The sequence below is a fragment of the Archocentrus centrarchus genome, chromosome 19 (assembly GCF_007364275.1).
Source record: "Archocentrus centrarchus isolate MPI-CPG fArcCen1 chromosome 19, fArcCen1, whole genome shotgun sequence".
Lineage (NCBI taxonomy): Eukaryota > Metazoa > Chordata > Actinopteri > Cichliformes > Cichlidae > Archocentrus > Archocentrus centrarchus.
The window spans coordinates 1,350,369-1,373,809 of NC_044364.1; the positions used below are offsets into that span (position 1 = coordinate 1,350,369).

At 41.8% G+C, this 23,441-nt stretch overlaps 1 protein-coding gene across 3 annotated transcripts in view; it reads right to left on the reverse strand.

The window, feature by feature from the left end:
- The window catches only part of dnah9 (dynein, axonemal, heavy chain 9), a 173,357-nt gene that overhangs the window by 137,255 nt on the left and 12,661 nt on the right, over positions 1 to 23,441 (reverse strand). For all 3 annotated transcript variants that reach the window (XM_030754457.1, XM_030754458.1, XM_030754456.1), the window contains 12 exons: positions 20,638 to 20,764; positions 20,170 to 20,316; positions 16,813 to 16,921; positions 11,816 to 12,057; positions 11,500 to 11,635; positions 8,772 to 8,968; positions 8,427 to 8,689; positions 8,090 to 8,251; positions 5,688 to 5,910; positions 5,290 to 5,456; positions 488 to 631; positions 161 to 320 (listed from right to left, as the gene is read on the reverse strand). In XM_030754457.1, coding sequence (XP_030610317.1) covers positions 161 to 320; positions 488 to 631; positions 5,290 to 5,456; positions 5,688 to 5,910; positions 8,090 to 8,251; positions 8,427 to 8,689; positions 8,772 to 8,968; positions 11,500 to 11,635; positions 11,816 to 12,057; positions 16,813 to 16,921; positions 20,170 to 20,316; positions 20,638 to 20,764 — 2,077 coding nt within the window. The remainder of the gene's footprint in view (positions 1 to 160; positions 321 to 487; positions 632 to 5,289; positions 5,457 to 5,687; positions 5,911 to 8,089; positions 8,252 to 8,426; positions 8,690 to 8,771; positions 8,969 to 11,499; positions 11,636 to 11,815; positions 12,058 to 16,812; positions 16,922 to 20,169; positions 20,317 to 20,637; positions 20,765 to 23,441) is intronic.

Consider the following 23,441-nt stretch of genomic DNA (forward strand, 5'->3'; position numbering starts at 1 on the left):
GTTGCATATTTGAAAAAGAAGTTGTGTGGACCATAAATCTTTCTTTTAAAAGACTTGACTTTATGAATCTAAATATTATAAACTGTATGATGGGAAAATCAGCGTACAGGATAATGATTTTTGCTTTTTCTTGTGAAATACAACACCTCTCTCCTTTCACCTCTTTATCCAGCAAACGAATTTCTTTGGAGAAACGTTTGCATTCCAGTTCCATGTCCTCCACATTTATCTCCCTCCAGGAAGTCGTCCTCCATGCTGTCATGCTGGATTCCACCATGGTGATCATGTCCCACAGCTCCTTCAGGAGAACCACCTCACGCCTTATCAATAAAAGAGAGTGGACAAGGTGGATCCATCCAGCACAGAGTTGGCAACATTTCAGAACCTGACTGCAGGAGAGCATCTCTGCTGAACTAATGACTCATGAGTGTCCAGCTTGAGATTGGCTTGTGTGTGTTTTTTTTTTAATTCCATCTTTGGGCTTTACCTGCACTGTCGGAGCTGTCTGTATTCTGACACAGTGACCTCGAACAGGCTGGCAGACTCCACCAGAGAGGCCATCACCGCCTCCCTTTCCTGGATCTGCCAGTGGAACGCGTCCAGCATCTGGTAGGGGCTTTCACTGTCAAACCTGGACAAATGCATGAATGGACACAGGCAGCCATCAACACACACACACACACACACACACACACACACACACACACACACACACGCTCAGTATAAATCACACTGTGTTTAGGTAATGAAAGACTCGACTTTTTGCCAAAGCCATCTTAGCTGCAGGATAACCAGAGCAGAGTCTCCAGCACTGTGACAATTAACAATGACTTCCATGACATTAATGGGAAAATAATCACCAGGTTATTAAGAGACCAATTACACACATAAGTAATCTGACAATTATACATTATGACGAAGCATCTCCACCTATGAATTAATTATCATTATGTTAAGATTCAATTAGCCTTGTCGGATCTGAGAGCCTCGAGATAACACTTCTCTATTATCAAGTGAGAAGGCGAGGAAGGTGACATCCTTAAACATTCAAAGGTCCTCACTCCACTCCATCACCACAGGAAATGTTCTGGAAAACTCTAACCACATAACAGATTAGATTTCAACAATAACACACAATACTATACCTAATATGTGCACAGCTTCTGTTACAATGCCATATTAGATTCTACATCATTTTATGTTTACTATATTTTACATAATAGAAACAATTTCCATAAATTTACATGAAATTTTCAAAAAAATGAGAAAAACACGAAAATTATTTGAGATTAATTTGGCAGATATTCCACAGCATTTAAGTCCAAGTGTTTTCTTATTAAATTATGATTGTACACAACTATAATTTAAGGCAGCATCCACTTTTTTCCCATAAATTTATAACTTAAGTCTAGGAAACTTGCATTTCTTCTGTAGTTTTCATTTGTTCCCCTTGAATGGCACCGTAACAGAAGGAAATGAAGTTATTGAGAAATTAATGTAAACACATTCACAAACAGACCTGGTAGTTATCTCTATTCAGCAACTAATTTTACATTAAAATATATTTTCAATGTTATCAGGTGACCCGTTGCCTTTTTTTACTCGACATACAGCACTTCATATAATTGAAACAGAGTGCCAGTCAAAAGTTTGGAGTGTGTCCAAATTTTTGACTGGCACTGTATCTAATCATTATGACGCTGAAGATGAGTGTGAGGTTGTGATTGTGAAATTTCATTTCCGTGGCTTCAGCTGAAAGAAATGCCAAGCAGCTGCACACAAAAAGTAAACTCACTTGGTATTATTATGTATCAAAATGCCAATCAGACTCATTACCCAAAAGTGTCGTAAAACGGTTCTTTTTGGCTGTGTGAATCAACTTGGCATGACCAACTGTGGAAGAACCAGTGACACCATATTTGTTTGGTATGTGGTATGTGGCTCAGGCCTCTCATACGAACATGGCCAACCAGCCCCTCCCCACTCATTCTCATTTTCTTCATGTAAGAAACTCCACTGAGCACATCCAGGTTAGCTCGGTTAGCTGTTCTCAGGTATTCCATATTCTGCGTTCCACTGCCAAACACAGTTTTTCTGGCTCATGGTGCTCTATGTGGTGCTGAGCAAGTCCTTGGAAAGAAGCGTACTTCTAGTTCTGTTGGGGACAGTGACTGTGTGACGTGAGCTGTTCCCATAGTTGCATGGTTTTCGCTGTGTTAGAGCGAGACCTTTTCAGTGTTTGACTAGCATTCACTTGTTAGCATGTCACAAACCATGTTAGTGTTAGGCTAGCATTAGCTAGCAGAACTCAGCTAACATGTCACGACGAGCTGACTCACATGGTGACTATCTCGGCTTTAACCCTGCTGCTATCATGAGCTACAGACAAGCTAATGTGTGCAACAGACCTGGTGTAGCTAAGTCTCACCCTTTTCCAGTAGCTTCGGCCCTGACCCCTGCCAAAGGGTCAGAGCTGAAGGCCAAAGAAGCTACACATGCCTAACCCTAAATGTGGAGCAAAGATCTATATTTGAAGTGCATTGCTTGTATGGGCACTAATCACCCTCAGACTTCCACTGGACAAGCCACAAAGGTGTCCCCACTATGCTGTAATTCCAGGGTTGACCTGGGTGGATACGAAGGGGCAAGAGTCTCTAGTTATGCCCCCACTGTTTAAGGGGCTGCCTAGTTACCTTTTTTCTCCAAGGTTTTGCATTTCTGGCTTCAGCCTAGCCTTATTTTGTATTTTGTTCCTTCGAGTTCCAGCAATAAAGCTGAACTTAGGTTTATTCTCTGACTCGACTCGGGTGCACATCAACGTGCTCGAGGTGCACTTAGTGTCCTTGGCATTACAACTCTGCAGTAGTTCCTTATATCAGCTTCCAGGGTGGCACACATTCCATACAGGGCAATGGATCTTTTGACCAGAGGGTATCCACCACTGAGAGTGGAGACTTCACCTGCAGGTGGTGGAAAAGATATGAAGGAGACACAGCCAGGCTGCTGCAGCTCCCTTCACCTCACAGAAAGCATGTGTTGCAGACTGTTTTGTGTCACTGGGCATGGATTCTCTGGTCCACCCATGGCCAAATGCACTACTGTATGCTTTCCCATCTCTCAACCTGATCTCCCCATGGTAACCACTGAGAAAGAGCCCCCCCCCCCCCCCCCCCCCCCCCCCCACCTGTTCTCTATACAATGCATATTTACAATAGCATATTTTTGAGGAGTGTTCTGTGGTGGAGGTGTTGTGATTTATATAGGATTTACTATACAAAGGACAAGCCTTTTCCATGATAAAGGTCTATTTAGCAGCTAATTCAGCATGCCTTGTGTGTTGTGGTGATAAACCCCCTCGACAGCGCCCTCTGGTGTGCCATTTTACAAATGGGGACGTTTCTAGGCCACTGGTCCCATTATGGGCTCTTTCGGTTGTTTTAGACGCTCTCTCCCACCATCATTTGGAGCCTGTTAAAGCAGTAAGGCTAAAGTTTGTTTTACTTAAAACTGTTCTACTGTTGGCTCTAACCACAGCAGTGAGTTACTGAGCCGCAGGCTTTGCCCATTCACCTCAGGAGCAAAAGCTGGATTGGGTCTCAGACACAATTTATGGAGTCCAGGGGCCAAATGTAAGCATTAGGGGTGGAGATGTCATACAGGTTTTCCCACAGGGTAACTGTCAGGCTTTCACCCCCCAACCCACGTTCACCTCAGTGGAGGATCGCAGACTTAACAGGACCTGGAGCTTGTTCAGAGGTGTGTCGGTCCAGGATATTTGTGCAACAGTAAGTTGGATTAAGCCACACATCTGTGCTCCTTTACAGGCTGGATGTTGCACAGTCATTTCCAGCTGAAGAAATGTAATCCAGTGCCTCAGGTCTGGCCTGAAATCCTGAGCAGTACAGCCCCCCCCCCAAAGCTGACACTGTCACAGACAGATGTGGTTTCATTGGAGCTTTCATATTTGTCATGCCAATGCAGCTCCAATAGTCAAACACCTCACTGTGTTATCAAAGAACCAGAAATTAAGTTAAGTAACCCAATGTTTGGGTTAATACTTTAAGTATTATAATAGATTAGAACACACAGTGACGATAATGACAATAAAATATGTCATAAATATAAATCATACAATTGAATTTCTACTTTAGTGCACAGCAAATTTTTTATGTATTTTTCTTTTAAACTGATAGAGGAGATGCACAGCCAGAGGAGCAAGACAACTTAACTGGACTTTGACCCCAGAGACAATGAGATTCTGGAATACTTTATTTTTGCTTCACTGCCTTCCTGTAATACTCCCCTCGATCCTACAGGGACTTGTATTAAAAAAAAAGAAACACTCAAGCATGGCAAAGAGAATCTGAGAGGGATGAGGAAACCAGGTCTGAAAAGAGAACACTGGGACATTTTGTATTCTGTGTAATCCATGCCATCCGTCGTAGGATTGCGTACTCTTCATTCCGTGCTCCAACTCAAGAAAAATATCTGTGTTCTGTGTTATTAGGAAAAGTCCATGCTGGAAAAGGCAAAAGCAGCCTCAAGCTTGAGACATGAAACATTAACATTTAAATGAAGCTAAATCTTGCTCTAACCGTACCCAAGGTATCTTTTATTGCCCATCCCAGTTTTGCTGCCCCAAAACTGTGGAACGATCTTCCTTTGCACATTAGGCAGGCTGACTCACTCTGCTTTTAAGTCCTCTCTTAAAACACATTTTTTCTTATTGGCTTTTAACTCAGTTTGAGATGTTGGTTTTCTTTGTTTATTTTCTTAGCTGTGGTTTTATTTATTTATTTATTAATCCTTTCCTTATCTTATGTCTGTGTTTTGTTTGTTTGTGCTTAGATTTGTACAGCACTTTGGCCAACGGCATTTCATTTTAAAGTGCTTTATAAATAAAGTTGATTGATTGATTGATTGATTGATTGATCCCTACCTACTGGCAGGATGTGAACCCTGGTCTCCTGTGACTACCTCACTCCAATCCGTAGCATACATAAAAATGCAGAACTTTGTTTGCTGGGAACACAAGCAACATCAGTGTATAAACAGAATTTCAGACAGGTTTCAGCTGGGAAAAAAAAGGTATTTGTTTTACTTAATATTTTGTTTAGTTTTTGCTTGTTTTTGTTTTTTCTTTTTGACAAACTACTAACCTTAACCTGTCTCCATAAGGTTCCAGTAACTTTTAAAAAGCCTGTGAAACACTTTGTGACATTAGTTCATGTGTCATCAGTCATGTTATTGTTTCCTATTACTCTGTTATACACAGCAGAGACGTTGTACCTGAACAGCCCGCTGTTGCGAAAGTGCTCCCTGAAAGTGTGCTGCTCAACATCAAATGCGGCACACTTTCGACGAAGACTAGCCACCTCGATGGCCTGCAGTGGTGCCACCCGCTGTTTGACCAACACTGCCTGCTTTTTCACATTGTTCCACTTTTCTGGCAATTCCTGCAGATAGACAGAAAGACAGACACGTGGATGGATACAGAGAGAGGGAGAACAGCGAGGAGGGCAGGATTGACAGATGATGGATTGCCAGGAGGAAGTGTGAGGAACAGAGATTTGAAGAAGCAAAAAAAAAAAAAAAGGAAGAGAAATGGCTTTGTCTCAGCTGGAAGAAAACAGACCAAACAATCTGAGCTTGAAAATAATCGGAGATGACTGAACATCACACCTTACCTCTAACTGTTTATAAACCACATCAGGCAGCTCCTGCTCATACTCCTTCAGAAGAGCGATGGTTTGCTGCAGAGGCTCAAACATGGTGTCTGTAGTATTTTGTCTTTCCTTAACAGCCAGCAGGTTACCCATGACCCCCACCAGGCCGTTGTAGTCGCCTTCCTCCACCTGCTGGCTCAACCCAGCCTGAACCACAGTGATTAACTTCTCCAAGTCTAACAGACTGGGGACAGGGAAACAGGACTTAAATGGTCTGTGTCACAAACTTCACACATCAACAGGGAAACATGATCTTTTTTCTAAAACTGTATCCACTAGAATAACAGTTCAACAGTGATCAATTAGAAAAGAATACAATTTATTAGAAAAGAACAGAATAGAATTTATTTCATTAGAATAGAGCAGAATCTAATAGAACATAACTGAACTCTTTGAACAAAAAACAATAATTTAGAACAAAGGGGAATATAACTGAATTAATAAGAATGGAACAGAATTGGACTCAGAATATAATTGGAATTAATTGATTAATTAAAATAGAATTCAAATTATTAGAAGAAAATGGACTAGAACTCATTACAATCAGAGCCCTCGAATGATACGAGTTGCATCAGCTGGGGTTCAAAATGTGGGGTCATCACGTGGTTCATGTAGACTTCAGACAGTTCCTGAACTGCTTCGCGGGCAATTGAAATATGTGAACATAAGCTATGTTTATCGGAAATTAGTAGTTAATATATGCATTGATCTACTAATACTAAAACTAATAGTTTTTATACCACAACATGTTGTTTACACTCCATCTCATCCTTTCAAATTTCATTTACAACCACAACAAAAATATCTAGCCACAACCAATAGCCCATGTTAGCCATAGCCACTATAAAAGCTGAACACAGCCACTGTGACACCACCCGCTGGGTTGTGAAGTCCCGTGACAAAGCCTCGAGATGAGGGTTTTCACCATCACTCATCCTGGTGTTTTGAAAACAGATGTGACAAGAGACAGGTGGATCTGAAACCTCACATTCACAGGCTAATAATTGGCAATCACAAGTCCTTAGACAATAAGCATATCCCTGGTAATTCTCCTTTCATAGGCTTCCATGGCCAAGCAGCTGCAGCCAAGCTTTACATCATGAAGCGCAATGCAAAGCCACCACTGGACTGTGAGTGACAAAGTACGCTTCTCTGTCTGGCCATCCAATGGACGAGTCTGGGTTTTTGTACCTGTCTGACTGCAAGTTTAAAGTTTGGTGGAGGGGGGGTTATGGTGTGGGGGTGTTTTTCAGGAGCTGGGCTCGGCCCCTTAGTTCCAGTGAAAGGAACTCTTAATGCTTCAGCATACCAAGACATTTGGGACAGTTTGATGCTCCAACTCTGTGGAACAGTTTGGGGATGGCCCCTTCCTGTTCCAACATGACTGCACACCAGAGCACAAAGCAGCTCCATAAAGACATGGATGAGCCAGTTTGGTGTGGAAGAACTTGACTGGCCTGCACAGAGTCCTGACCTCAGCCTGATAGAACACCTTTGGGATGAATTAGAGCAGAGACTGTGAGCCAGGCCTTCTCTCCAACATCAGTGTTTGACCTCACAGATGTGCTTCTGGAAGAATGGTCAGAAATTCCCATAAACTCTCCTAAACCTGTGGAAAGCCTTCCCAGAAGAGCTGAAGCTGTTATAGCTGCAAAGGGTGGACCCACATCATATTAAAGCCTCTGGATTAAGAATGATGTTACTCAGGTTCATGTGTGTGTGTGAAGGCAGATGAGTCAATGCTACTGGCAAATATAGTGCATATACAACACACTGAGCTTTCTCTCCAAGAAAGCTCATTGCAATCTAGTCCAGTAGAACACTTTACAATAAAAATATGATGCAGTAAAATGCTGGTTTAGTTGTGGACGAAGAGTCATAAAGTCAGCAGGCTGACTTATGTCAGTGATATCCATCTTAATGGCCAGCCATAAGCCATAAGTAGTCATTGCAGCAAACTCCTGACAGCAATGGTGTATTGAGTACTGGTGTGTTGTATCGTTAACCTTTTTTTGTGAGAAAGAATTACACTCTGATTGGTTGAAAAGATATCTCTTCTTCCTGTTAACTCCTTAGAAACCAGGACCTCAGTTTTTGTGTGGTGCAACATTGCTAACACTGCACCACCACCTAGCCTTTTAGGCACAGTAAGTTTTCCCTGTTAAGATGCTCGTACACCTAGGTCCATCATGCAAAACGCAATGAGACATAACCCCAGGAGAAACATAATTTAAATGTACATTTATATAAATGGCATAAATACAAAAAACATTGCAGTCATGTAATATTGGAGTGGCCACTGTATGATACTCTGTTATATTTAATAAAAATGTAATTAATTTGTCAGGGACTGCATGCCATACCTGTTGGTAACAAAGTCAATGAGGTGCTGTTTGAACATGAAGCTCCACTTTTTAATGATGTTGAGCAAGGCACTCCTCATGCTACGGCCATCCACCTTCATCCACCTGTGGAACACATGCACTGGCTCCAGAGCCTGCACCTCCTCATATATCTTCTCATATCTACAGCACAAAGACAAACAGACTTCATCACAGGCATGTGCACCCTAACTGCTGCTTCCAGTCTGAACTAAAAAACAAAACCTTATTCCAAATTTTGGATTAATCACTTCAAGATATTTAAGAAAGTCAGATAGAAATTTAACATACACTCACATTCCTCGTGACTAGGACCTACCTGTCCACCTGCTCTCTGAAGTTGTCCAGAGTTGGTGGACTCTCTGGGACTCCACTGTCAGCATAAATCTCCATCTCCTGGATGGTGAGAATCTGGCCATACAAAAGGAACTGACGCATGAAGTCCTTCCTGTCATCCACATACAGGTAGCTGTAACACTCTAGAGAGTTGCGAAACTCGCAGCACGTCACCATGGCGGTCTGAATGCGCTCCATGAGGAGATTACGCATGTCCGCCAGGTCAGCCATGTCCTCCATGTCAGCCTGAGTGAAAAAGATCCATGTGACTTGTTAAATGTTATCGTGACCAGTTAAAAGTAATGGAGCTACATGAAACCAGCTGTACCTGGTAGTGGGGAAAGGGACTGTGCTGGGCGAGACGTGGCACCAGTGAAGAGATTTTGAACACGTCATTGATGAGGCCTTCCACCAGCTCAAACAAACTCTCTCTAGTCCCAAACTCCATAGAGGGAATGAACACCATGTCAGGAACCCTCAGATCCAGCTGAGCCTCAAACAGGGGGGCAACGACAGCTCTCTGGTCTGAGGAAATACAACAGCCATATTATGATTTGAGTAAGTGTGAAGATGCTTTTATTCCCCAAGCAAAGCTACTATAAGACTCTTTACTCTTGTGAGGACTGATTTCCAGCACTATCTGGCACAAGTCAGTGCACTCCTAGTGCCGGTTCCATAATGGATCGGTCAGGGTCTGGGTTAACGACCACCTCCGGTTCTGTTAGCCAACAGGGTGCCAGTGTAAACTGTGCAACTGTTGGTTGAAGACAATGTAAGAGGAGATGGGGAAGGTGTGTCAGGAGGCAGCGAGAGAAAGGGAATGGTTGGAGTGTGTAGGTGAAAGTGGGAACTTTAAATGGAAGGACCATGACTAGTAAAGGGAGAGAGCTGACTGACGGAGAGAAGGAAGGAGAAGGAAAGTTGATATATTGTTTGTGCAGTTGTGTGTGGAAGGGAAGCAAGGCCCGGAGCATTGGCGGTGGATTCAAGCTGTCCTGCCGTGGTGTAGGTACTGTAGGAAGATAGCGGGGGTAATCTTGAAGGAAAAGCATGTGAATAGTGTTGTGGAGGTGAAGAGTGTCAGACAGGATCATGAGGTTAAAGCTGGAAATCGAAGGGGTGATGTTGAATCTTGTCAGTGCATATTCCCAACAGGTTGGCTGTAATTTAGAAGAGAAAGAGGAATTCTGGAGTAAGTTGGATGAAGTGATAGAGAGGGTCCCCAGGAGAGAAAGACTGGTGAGGAGGTGTTGTGTAGGTATGATATTAAGGAGAGGCATATGGATGGACGGATGTAGTGGATTTTGTGACAAGGATGTCTGTGGTGAACACATACTTCAAGAAGAGTGAGGAACACAGGGTGACGTATATGAGTGGAAGAAGGTGCACACAGGTGGACTCTCTCTTATGTAGAAAGTGCAGTCTGAAAGAGACAGTCTCCTCATTTTAACACATTCTTATTTCCTTTCTGGGTCTTGAGGACTTCACCATTGGGTTGAAGATTGAGACATGTTCATCTTTTAACTAGATGCCTGATTCCATTCATGTATCCATTTGTCTGTCCATCCATCCGTTTTCTGCCACATATCAATGTCCAGGTAATGAGGGTAGCAGTCTAAGCAGCCTGGGGCTCCCTCTCCCCAGGTACCTCCTCCAGCTCATCTGAGGTTCCCCGAGGCATTCCCAAGTGTGTCCCAGGTCTGCCCCGGGACTTCCTCCCATTAGGGCATGCCTGGAACTCCTCAGCTAGGAAGGACCCAGGAGGATTCCCAGTCTCCTCACCCTATCTCTAAGGGAGAACCCAGCCACTCTTTAGAGAATGAAGCTCATCTCTGCTGCTTACAGTATATCCATGATCTCGTTCTTTCACTACTTACTACCCCGAGCTCAGTTAGCTTCTAGACTGGATTTGTGCATTTCAGTCATTATAATCTAAAAAATCTGAACATTTTTAAACATTTCTAATTTTTAAGAAATCCAGAACAATACAACAATATACTAAAACAATAGAAACACATAGACATACCAGTCTCAACAAACATATGCACTGCCTCACCCCACACTCTGCTAACCAAAATGACAAAACTAAAACTAAATGCATTCACTGTATATTGTAATTTTATTGTGATGTTAGTGTTTGATGTACTGACAGTGGAACTGGTGTTCAGGACCCTTACATGAGGTCATCCAAAAAAAAAAAAAAGTCCTGCGATAAGCAAAGCATTTTTTTTCCAACTCACTGCTCAGGACCTAATGAAGGTGCTGTAAGGACTGAGCCCACTGAACTTCATGCCCCCATCATCACTGCTTACTGCTATAGTTCTCTGTGAATTTGTCACTACAAGCTATCCCTTCACTCTGTCATTAGATCGACTGCTTTTTATATATATTATATATAAATAAATGGGAATAGAGCTGCTTTAAAATAACTCTGCTTCTCCTTTCATTTTAAAGGACATTTGTGATTCTTATGTTAACCAAGATACTGTATTAAGGAAAGAACAGCTTAATTCCTGAGCTTTTAGAGACTGGACCAGCTGTTATCGTAGCTACCCCTGGGTCACATCATTTATTTAAGAATCTTCCAAATCACGAGTTTTTGAATTCACACAAGGACAGGGAAAGGAGAAGATGATGAAGGAGAACGAGGAGTAGAAGGTTTGGACACACTGGCACACATTCTGGCAGCAGTCCATCTCATATTGAACCACATCCCAGTGCATCTAAACTAGCTGACAAAACTCATGCCAGCAAACAAGTCCAGAATTATTTCATGTCCACAGCCAATAAAGGCAGACACCCAATTGACATCAGAACCCTGAGGACATGTTGCTAAGAGGCTGTCCAATTCAGTGCTTCCTGAAGGGTGCTGTTGGATCACAGTCACGAGAAGCACTGAATTTTTTCATATTGATTTTGGGATTGGCAGCAATATTCTGGCTTTGAGACAGTAAGTGTAACACCACCAACATTACTGAGACACAACAAATAGCAAATGAACGCTTCTTTGATGTTTTCTTCTTGTTTAGATTATTGTTTGTTCTTGAAAATCATACCAGTGTTATCAAGGAAAAACTTGAGGGAGCACTCAATGCTGCTGAAGAAGCCATCGACAATCATGTCGTCAATGTACTCCACGTAGGCCTTCCACTCCTCACAGGACGGCTCGGCTCTGAACAGCGCCTGATTGCACTAAGAGACATAAAATGTGACACATACTGAATCATCATCTTCAGCACATCTGAAAACTATTGCAAAAATGGAGTTCAGAGTAATCCTAAACTGCTGACTTTGTAATAATCGCTTGGAATGATGAAATGTGAGTGAAACTTTAAACCTATTTGACATTTCACATAACGATGAGCAAAGCACCTTAAGTAGGAAGTGGACCTTTTCCCCGGAGGACCGAATCAGACTGTAAAATCTGTCGAGCCTCTCGGTCCTGTCCTCCAAACTGAGCAGAGCATCTTTTTTGCCCTCCTTCCTGTCAAACACGGGGGTGGCCCAGGACCTCATGCAGCTCAGGATCTCCTCTACGTTGTCCTTAGCCCTCTGGAGCCGACTCTCCAGGTCACACACAAAGTCTCGCACCTCCTGGATATACTCCCAAACACCTGAAAGAGGATAAGAGGTCAAATGGGTAAAAAAAAAAAAAAAAAAAAATCATTGATTTTAATAGTACGAGTTAGAGTGACCTGACCCCAGAACATTTCCAGAGTCCTGTAGCTCAGGTGTCTGTACTCAGCTCATGACTGACCACATGTTTGTGATTCTATATTTCTTCAATATATTTTTCATCCACTAATCAGCACCAAACTTATTCTGCAGCTTGATGGCTAATAATGCATGCAACCAGAGTCATAAATAACAAGCGTAAGGAGTCCTGCAACAGATGGTGTGGTTCCCACAGAGCCCTGATCTGAACATTGACATGAAGAGAGATAAGACAGTGAGACAGCCCAAGTTCTCTGAAGTACTCAGACCAGCACACCTGCCACTGAAAGAACTGGTGCTGCAGCAGTTTAATTTAAGTTTAAATTTAAATTACAGTTTCATTTAAATGTTTCTCTTCACTGTGTATTAACGTGTGTGTGTGTGTGTGTGTGTGTGTGTGTGTGTGTGTGTGTGTGTGTGTGTGTGTGTGTGTGTGTGTGTGTGTGTGTGTGTGTGTGTTGCACTCATTTTTTTAGTTAAATTTGGAAGTTGCACTGATGAATTAGGTGATGAATTAACTAACCTGTCTGTTTTTCTCTTTGTGAATCTATTTAAAAAAAAAAAAACTCTTTACAACCTTCAGATGGCAGAAAAAAAACAACTTTTTACTTGTAAATAAATGCAAAAAGAGCTTCTATATAAACAAAAGAAATCCTGCTTGCTTTTTTAGGACATACAGTATATACTGCTGTCCAAAAGAATGATTATGAAAGATGCTGCTGTAACATAATGAATGCACTTCACGTCAGCAAAGCATTTAATAAGTCTCTTTATTATCAGTTTGACCTATTAGGTCTGGTGTAATTAAGGAAGTCTGGCAAATCTGTATGATTAATTAATCTTTTTGAGTTCATATGCATGTACACAGGGAGCTAAAAGGAAGCCAGTCGCACGGCCAGAGGAAGTCTCGTGTGCATGCTCTGTGCCCCCAAAATGCAGAAGCCAAAAGAAGCTCATAAAACTTTCATAAGAGCAAACAGGGAGTCTCATTCAGAGTATCCTGGCTGTCAGAAAGACTGCTGTAATTCCCAAGAACTTACTGGCTTTTAACCTCTTATTCATCAAAATTATCAGTCAGGGAGAGACAGTCACGATGGAACTTTTCAAGAAAATATTCCTAGAGGCGCTAGCTTGTAGATTTTAAGAAGCTGTACTCTGCAGTAGTTTCTGTGAAATGCCATTAAATGCCAACCATGCAGATGCATACATACACATACATGCAATGCTAATACAGCTAATACATGTTAAACATGATATTGTGAGCCCTTCAGAGCTGAAAAATCAGTCTCCACAGACGACCGTGTTAAAATGTCCAACTTCACGCTGTAAGGTCTGTGCTTCAGTGTCAGTGAGTGAAAGTCTGTTAACATTAACGGGCTGACGTGTGTCTGTGTGTTGCACCTGTACACTCTATGAAGGCAGTGTGCAGAGGTGGGAAGTAACGAAGTACAAATACTTTGTTACTGTACTTAAGTAGTGTTTTCAGGCATCTGTGCTTCATGTAAGTATTTTTTCTGACAAAATTTTACTTGTACTCCCTACATGTGTCCAATTATCTGTACTTTCTAGTCCTTACACTTTCAAAACAGGCTTTAGGTTTAAAACTTTTTGAGGGGAATTATTATTATTGTTTCCCATCACTGCGTGCTTCAAACATCAAACTGATCTGAGCCGACCTGGAGGGAACAATAACACATAAAAGACAATCTTATAGGTGTATCCTCCATCACTGGTGCTTATCGTATACAAAGAGATGAAAGAAGCAAAAACAATAATTTATGTATCATTTATAGTTCTATACTCAGGGCTTAAAGTGGGCCGGAGATGTGCAGATGTCTGTAAGTTGTCGTCATGATATTTCAGCATCGGCGCTGCTAAAGAGAAGCCAGCATAAATGGAGTTTCTAATGTTTCTAACACAAATATCAGCAAACACACAAACTGTTTGTGTGCAGTTTGTCACACAGTGAGTCTGCGAGCTAAAGGTCCGGCTGCCGTGTTTCTCGGGGAGAGAGAAGAATGAGAGACAGCTCCACTCAGGGATGGAGAAAGATGTAAGGAAAAAGGGAGAGCAGAGGAAGAAGATTATATTAATGTTGTGTTTAAAGGCAGGGAGTGTTCAGGGACATTTAATAAACTGGAAATTTAAAGCTTGCATGTCCTCATTTATTAAATCCAATATTGGATCTGTATACGACATGGTTATGGTTTGGTTTTTTCATAATGTGTAACGTCCAGCAAAACAAACTGAGGTACACTAACTGTGTTATTCTAAGGTTGAATGAAAATACTGCAGTTTAGTGTAGGATAAACAGGTCAGTTTGGTGTACTGTGGTGAATGTACAGTGAAGCTCCGTGTTGGACTGCTATATGGACTAGTTCTTATATACATGTAGAGCTTTTCTACTCTAGCTGAGCACTCAAAGCACTTCATACAACACATTCACACCAGCACTTCCTTCTACAGCTGAGTGCTTTCTAACATTCACACACATTCATAATGATCAGTTGCATCAGAGAGCAATTTGGGGTTCAGTATCTTGCTCAAGGATGCTTTGACAATCAGACTGAAGCAGCCAGGAATCGAACCATCAACCATCAACCTTCCAATTAGTAGATGACCTGTTCTACCTCCTGAGCCATGGCCACCCCAACAGCACCTGGTATTCCCAGGTGGTCTCCCATCCAAGTGCTGACCAGGCCCGACCCTGGTTAGCTTTTGAGATCAGACGAGATCGGGCTGGATTGGCTCAGCCATACTGGCCACAGCCACTGTGCACCAGTGTGGCCAGTATGGCTCAGCCATACTGGCCACACTGGTGCACAGTGGCTGTGGTGTTCACCGTCAGTGTTTGGTTATATCAAGAGTAGCAGAGATGTTTGAATTTAGGCTGATGATTCTTAGATTCATTCACTGAATTCAGCCTTCATACCAACTGTACGCTGTCAGTATAAACATACTGTCAGTGTAGGCGATGAAAATGAACTATGAGAGCTTGTGAAACATCTGCTCACATTGTGTTGAATTCAATTCCTCCACAAGGAGCAGTAAACGTCAGAGGAGCAGCACAGGTCAGCTGATCACAGCCCAAACACAGATTAAATGCTCTTTATGTCACTTTAGATACATTTTTCATGAATAATACTGCTAGATTAATAGACAAAAAAATACCTACGCCCTTTTGCTACATGAATCAAAAGCAGACAAGAAGCTAGAATGCATGTGTGCGCGCGCACACACACATACAAAGATATTAACATAAGGCGGGTAAGTGTGTAGCAAATGCAGGTTCTGCAGAGGGACTGAGTTTGTCCCCGCAGACCTCTGAGCGCACTGGCTTGTACCATCAACACTCGTCTCATTTCTGCTGTGTTCCTCAAGGAATCCTGTAGTTGAAGAACCCGCCCACCAGCTCTGCGTCAATCAAAGCTAATCAATAATTAAACACCTCGTCTATTCTTATCTTATCTGCTTTTTTAAAAAGCAAAGCCTCTCTGTTGATGTTACATGTCAGAGTACCCTGCTGTGCTCTAGAAATGACAAAGGGGGGCATGATGAGAGGAATAAAATGTTTATCAAATATCTGTGAACACTTATAGAAATGATAACTGACCACTCTGCATTGATCATACATGTGTTCTAATCCAGCAGGCATACAGTCAGGGTCATATTTTGGATACTAAAAATTATTTTAGTTGTGTAATATATTTAGACTTTAAAAAAAAAACCATATCTAAAAAACTTCATTTGTTGTTCCAAGCTCAAACATTTACAAACACATAATTTAGTAATTTATCAACATGTCTTTACCTTTATAAACAGAATAAAGAACCTCACAGAGCTAGAATTAATATCCCTGCTTAGCAATCAAGACGTGAACATGCAGAGTAAATTATAGGTGTATGTGCAGGCATGGTATCCAACCTGGCAACCACGCAGTCAACAAAATCAGGGAAAACCCCGTGCGCCAAGAGTAACACCAGCATAATCACAAACGTGTATGGACTATGTAGATGTTGGCAGGTTGAAATTTTGCCTTTGGACAGAGCTGGGATGGACCCCACGATTTCAGTTTGAAGCTTTGAAGACTGTTAAAATAACCTTATTCATCACTGACTGGCACGATTTCAACTCATTAAATTTACACGCTGTCTTTTCTTAGTCAAACCCACACTGTATTCTTTTATGAACAAGTCAGACATTTGAACAAAGCTTAGTAGCAGACATAAAAAAATGATGGCTTGGTGAAGCAATCACTGTTTACTGAGTTACACAGAGCTGTGACTGGTCAGCTCAAGAGATCGGGGAAACTCAGCTATCGGCTACTTTTCTTTAAAACATGAATAAACATAAAATGCATAAAACATTGGCAGAATTCTCCCACATAACAATGAAAGAAGGAAATCTTCCAGTTGTTGCAGAGTGTACAGTTCAGTCATCAAATATCCATCTAACGTTGCAGGGATGTTATCAACACTAAACTCCAATCAAGAATCCTCACAGAACACTTACAGAAAGATTAAAAAAGTATCAGTTTTGTACTGTGTTGTTGTTTTTTTTTTATTATAACATGGTTGAACTGACAGTAGAAAATAACATTTAAATGTGTCGTTTCTCAGGGGCTCTATTTGCTACTAATCAGTAAGTTTGCAGACCTTGGCTGTTCCAGTTCAGACTCTCCTCTGCCTGTCTGAGCTGAGCGTCGATGGCACCGAGCTGGCCCTGAACCAGAGGACGTTCCACATCAAGCACAGAACGCACCACCTACAGCCAAACAGCAGAGGGAAAAAAGAGAGAGAGATCTGATTTTCTGCTCCCAGTAAGTGTGTACAGAAATATCATTTAAATATCGTTTCAACAAAAAGGCCACACGCAAGCCCAGAGCGTCAACACAGCACGTCGCCCTCATTATAGTGACTCTTTCTGCATTGTTCCACGCTGCCATGACTTAATTGGACTTGAACTTTCGGCTACCTGAAGCAGTGAATTGCTACATTTTTAAAATTTAATCATCTCATTGAGGTGGCTCCGATGCTGTATGTGTGGTTGAGCTTTGTGTGGCTGAATGTATTACACAACCAAATTGTATATTGTTTCATGGTGCATTACTAAAACTGCCATTTTGCCCTCATGCTCAGTTCTCATTAAAACTGTGAAAGTGTCTTTGGTTAATGCAGGCCGCGTGGTCACTAATTCAGCTAATAAATACACTTACTCCAGCAAAGACCTGTGACAGGTCTTTGCTGTCATGTCTGGCAGCTTTTGCCATCAGAATCATGACCTGAATGCTGTTGTGCCAAACATACTTGCTTTTCCAACACGAGCTCTATAAACTCTCTACAGGCTCCTCTTGGTACTGTTTTCCTTTTTCTTTTATTTATTCATTCATTTCTGTTGTTTACACAGGTTCGTGTGTAATGTGGCAATGCCAGAGCTGACATGCAGGAAAAAAAGAGCAAGAAAGAAAAACTTTTTCTTTGGATGAAGAGATAAGAATAAGGAGACAGAGCACAAGTAGAAAAATACAGTGGCTCCCTGACTGCTGCGCCTGAAAGAGGAAAATATATATATGATGGTAACCATGTGCACTCCTCAGAAGTGGAAGGAGGGAGGCCTAGACAGATCCTTCATGGTCAAAGTGGAAGAGCCCCAGAGAACCAGAAGTAATGAGAAACCCACCCGCCAGAGGCCAGCCACCCCAGCACGACACGAGAACAAGGCCCCCTCTGCGGTGTGGGGGGCTTCAGACACCAAGCTGAACCCCCTCACACCGCAGAGGCCTGCGAGCCCCCACCCACCCCAGAACCAACAGGTACCCACATCCTGGGGGAGGCAGCAACGGCCAGCAGAAAGCAGTAGGAAGCAGTTATGTTTTACAGACTAGCAACAAAGTGCCCACAGATACAATTTAAAATTGATTCTTTAGTAAGTTGCCTGTTATGTGCAGACACAACACTATTTTTCCCTTGAGTCAGGTGACTGTTTTACGTTAAAGGATTCATAGGTCAGTGTTAAGTGGCTAAACAAAGCATTCCTCTGAAAATGGTCAGGTACAAGGACCGGACTGAAAAAGAGTGAAAAAGCAGCCAAAAAGGTCAACAGATGTAGGCACAGAAAACAGCGCTCACGAGGTAATACAGCAACAACACATACCTTACTCACAGCTCCCAAAGCCCCCAGTTTATGAAAACTACACTTTCAGAACTTGGAGCATGATTATTAAAAAAAAAACTGATAAACATTTTTCGGTCATTCTTATTTTTCAGGCTCTAAACACATATTTTCCATCATTATGGTTCTTAGTTTGTTAGAACACTGGTATTCATCTCTCTCCATTCATATAAACCGTTTCCCTGGCTTTAAAAACATGGACATTTTTAAAAATGTCCATGTTTTAAAAAAATTAAAGAATATTAAGATATAATTTAATTTTATTATGTTTTGTGGCATTGGTGAGGTGACACTGTCACTTCTGATTTTTCAGTGAGCAGCGTTACTGTTGGGAAATCTAAGCACAGCGTTTCAGTGTGCCTGAACTAAACCAACAAGTGAAACTGGAAGCAAAAAGTGGGTCCATTATCTCTCAGTGCCCACTATTGTTGTGGCACAGGAGAACTTAACAAAATGGCATTATATTACAACCTGAGATGAGATCATGTTGCACTGTAAAGAGGCTACTACAGCCCTCTAAACTGCACCTCTTACAGGGCTAGTTGAGCTAGCGCTAACACTGGTTTTTACATATTTACTCACAGCTTTGCACTAATGGTGTATAAACTGTTACTGTTACGACACTTGCAGTAGGTGCTAATGTTCAAACTGAGATGTGACACAATTACTGAAAGCACTGTTGTCTATTTGCAGTTATGTTATAGAGATATTCCATCTTCATTAACTGATCTGAGCTCAGAATTCTCTGACTGTGGGAAACAGGCCCACATGGACAATTAGCCTCTCAACAGATCCAACCTTGAGGATGTCATGTTAGTCTTATAGGAATTCTAGTGTTGATATGTGGCCATCATTTCCATTGTTATTGCCAAGTTATTGTAAATTCTATTCTTTGATGCTGTGATTGAATAATCATGGTCTATATAATGTTTCCTGAAGAGTCTGATGTTCTCCTGGTGACTTCTTCAGTGCCAGCTTCTTTTTACTTTGATCTCTCAACATCTCATTATGACCACTCACAATATTAAGACTAATTATTATAACAATGGTTCAAGCTGGATGTGAGAGAAAAGACTGTATAACAACCCGAGTGACTTTGATAAAGGTCAGATCTGACTGGCTGGAAAACTCCGTTGGAGCATTTCAGTAAAAGCAAAGATTAAGTTGTCAACAGGGTTGAGTGCCTACCAGCAGTGATTCATGACCTGACCTGCTGCCAGCGTTCAGACCAGGTATGGAACTGGCAACTAATTTACTGATTATTTATGCTGAAAAAAAAGTAGGAAAGCACTTTAAATGTTGCTGAAGTGTGTAGCACTCTGTTCCATGCATAACAATAGAAGACAATAATCTAATTTGCAGTGTTGCATGACAAAGCCAACATACATCTGCTCACGTTGGTTCACAAGGCTGTCATCTGTCACTTGTTTACCTCCTGAAACAGAGGAAGAGGATATGCTGCCGTCTGCCATCAAAGCTGCAGCCTGAGTAGCGGCGGTTGGCTACTTAACGTCCCAATAAAGTCATTATTCAAATATAAATAATTAGTTTTGAAATTCTTGGTTCAAATTGCCAGTATGTATTGAGGAGATCAGGAGAGAGCTCAAACAGTGAGTGCCTACAGCCATCTGTAAAACCCGGAGGACGGTGTTCTTTAGGAAGCAGAACTTCTCCTACAGAACTGCAGGGAAGCTTGCTGAGGAGAGTTCAGGCTGTGTTGAATAATTAAGGTGGTCATACCAAATATCGACTTTCAAGCTCGTTAGGATTGCTACTTTTTTGCCTTACATACTGTATTTCCACATCACAGTTTGAAAACCTGCAACCTAATCTGAGCCAACCTTGTTGTATCGGTCCGCAGTGAGTTCCAGGTTAGCCACATACTGCCACAGCTGCCCCCTGATGGTGTAGATCTGCACTGCAGTTTCTGGGATGGCTTCAGTCTGTCTGACCTCCAAGTACTTCACCTCTCTGAGCACAGATGCCAGCTAGGAAGAGGTCGAAAAGTACGTTAGAAGCGCTGAAAGACACATCAAGACAGTAAGAACATCATATTAGGGTTTGGTCAGTACAAGCTGATGAAATGTTCAAAATTTATGATGTTGGAAAACGTAAAATCATTTTGCCTCTTGAGGACAATACGACCAATGTTATATCCTTTTAATTAAAAAAATGAAATACTGACCAGACTAATTAGGAAGATGACAAAGATTAGCTTAATGTATCACCTAATAATAAACCTCCAAGACCCTGTAATTCTGAACAAACAGAGGACAAGCACATCAGTTTTTGTAGAGGTTAATGTACACCTGCGGGTTAAAGTTGACTGTGATCTGCTGAGTGGCCGGGTCTCTGCTGATTAACGGCAGGCTGAGGTTGTACTGAGAACTCTCCCCAACGGTCTCTGTCCATGTCTCATACAAGCTGTTGGAGTATCTACAACAGCAAAGAAAAAGCAGACAACCTGCGATGACAATCGAGCAGAAGTTATTATGACAGAAAAACAATTTGCACTTTTACCATCAGAGTGTAACATTGTTTCACGTTCCCATTAACGGGACCGGGTTTTTAATTTAAGGCCACGGGCATGAAAACGTCTCATATCATGGAAATTAACATAGGCAGCAAAACAAGAGGCTAAAAGGCATATGATTGAGCCATTTTCCCATTTCTCCACGGTTGTAAACAGAATGAGAGGCGTGAATCGCTGATCTGCATCAAGCACACAATAAGGGTAGAGGGAGAGGAGTGAGGAGGGTTAGATGCAGGCGTGTGGGGAGGTAATATGAGGATAAACGCTGATTCATCTGCGAGAGGCTGGGAACAGACAATATGTCAGGGCTCTGTACGGCTATATCAATCTGTAAATAGCTACGATTATGATGAGAACTTCAGTGCGCACTGGGTGCTCCTTATTGGATTTCAGCTGTGAGCTTCATTTCCTGATAGTGGCACCGCAGACGCAGAGGCAATCAAATGCCTTGGTCATGGCCATAAATCACACTGCATTTTGTCTGTGGGGGTAATGAGTGAGGATGCCCGTACTGCTCCTGACTAGAATGTGTATAATAACAGTGGTGTTCATCGGAGGCAACGGCGATGATTATTACAACATAACAAGGCCTCTAATTTCTGATGGGAGTAAATCGAGGGCAAAGAGCTGGTGTTGTTCATCATCCCGTTACTCCGGTTGTGGGGACGTGAAGTGAAGGAGTGATATTAAGTCTGTGAAGCATGAGGAACGGGCATATGTCTGTGATGTGTAAGCGTGTGTGTACTTCATTCACATACATCTACAAGTCCACCCCTCTGAACCTTTTTCCTTCTGCACTGCAAACCAGAATAAAATCCTTCACTAACTCAGAGTGGGAAATCCCATGTTTGAGAAACATGTGGATCTTTAATGGATTTGATAGACAAATGTTTTTTCAATATATTTTATACTACATTTTAGCCCTGCTTTGTTTTCTGCTGTATGGTTAAGTTTTAATGCTCTCAGTAACTCATCAGTTAATCAAAACCCTGTAACAAACTAGCTGCTTACAAGTAAACAGTAACAATGCCTAACAGTAAACAGAGTCACCTTTACGGCGGCACACCCACTAAAACTGCACTGATACAAAAATCCTGCAACCACAGGTACCTTCAGCTATATGCTTTTAACAAGCATGCAGCAGTATGATCCAATGATATACGCTGTGGTAATCACCCCAGAACCAAGAAATAAATACTTAGTACGTTACTGAAGCATGCAAAGGGCTCTGATCAAAAGATGAATGATGCATAGAGGATCTACTATAAATATCCAGCTAGATGTAAAAAAAATAGAGATTTGCATCATGGAAAAGGGACAGTGTAAAGATGGAGGCCTTCATGGAAACAAGATTTTGTTAAGTGAACTGAATCATAACCATAACTTATTGATCTTTTCCTTCCTGTATTCTCTTCTGTCCAAATGGATAGTTCTCCTTCCTGAACCTCTCTTTCCTTTTCACTTCCTGCATATTCACTGGATGAAATAAACCTAATAAATAAATAAATAATAAAATATAAGTCAGTTTATAATCTTGGCAACTAGAAAAAAACAAATCTACAAATGATACTGTCATGTCTACAAATAGGCAACTGTTTGCCAACATATTAATTTCATAAGAAGCTAATGTTGTTTTGCAGCCTGCTGCACCCCTCACGTGACCAAAAACCCTTCTGACACCGACCTGTCACAGCAGTAAAATGAAATTTCAAATAAACTGAGATTAATGATGACTTTAAGTGATCCACTGAGCTAGCATGCAGAATAGCAAAGCCCTCGAACGAGCTCGCCCGAACAGAAATCACTCTTTCATATTAATCACACTAATGCAAGGGCATATCCGAAAGTCTGCTGTGGAAAATGATGAATACAAGTTTAAAAGGTCCTATAAGCCCACACAGGTGCTTTCAATTATTCTGCCTAATTAGAACTTACTTACACTTACTGAGTACTGAGCAAAAGTCTTGAGCCACCTCTCATTTCTTTAGATTTTGATGATGATGGGATTTGATGAAGATGGGAGATAGGTGCAGCGAATTATTGAAACGTGCAAACATAAATGGAAACAGAGTATATAAGGGGAAAACAGAGTCTGTATAATTCTAACAGGCTTGAAAATTAATATATGGTATGACTGCCTTTATTCTTCAACACCACCTGAACTGTCACTGCTGCAGTAATGTTGAGGTCTGGCCTCTGAGGAGGCCCATCCATGACTGATAGTGTTCGTCTGTGCCCTTTTCTATCCAAGTATGCTTCTACTGCACTGGCAGTGTGTTTGGGATCACTTGTGCAGTGACGGTGTTGCCAGCTGCTGTGGTGGTTAATGTATACCGGCTTTCCAGAGGGTACAGCACGGGGGATCAAAATCTGACTCTTCTGTGTTCATAATTCCATCGATGTTGACAAAATCTGCAGCACTGTGCCTGAAGTGCAGCCCTGAACCATGACAGAGCCTCCACACTCACTGCTGTACTTCCCTCCTGACCTCCTCCGTACATACTGACAACAATTTGAACCAAAAATTTCAAAGTGGATTCATCACTCATCAAACCTGTTGCCACTGATTTTCAGTACAGT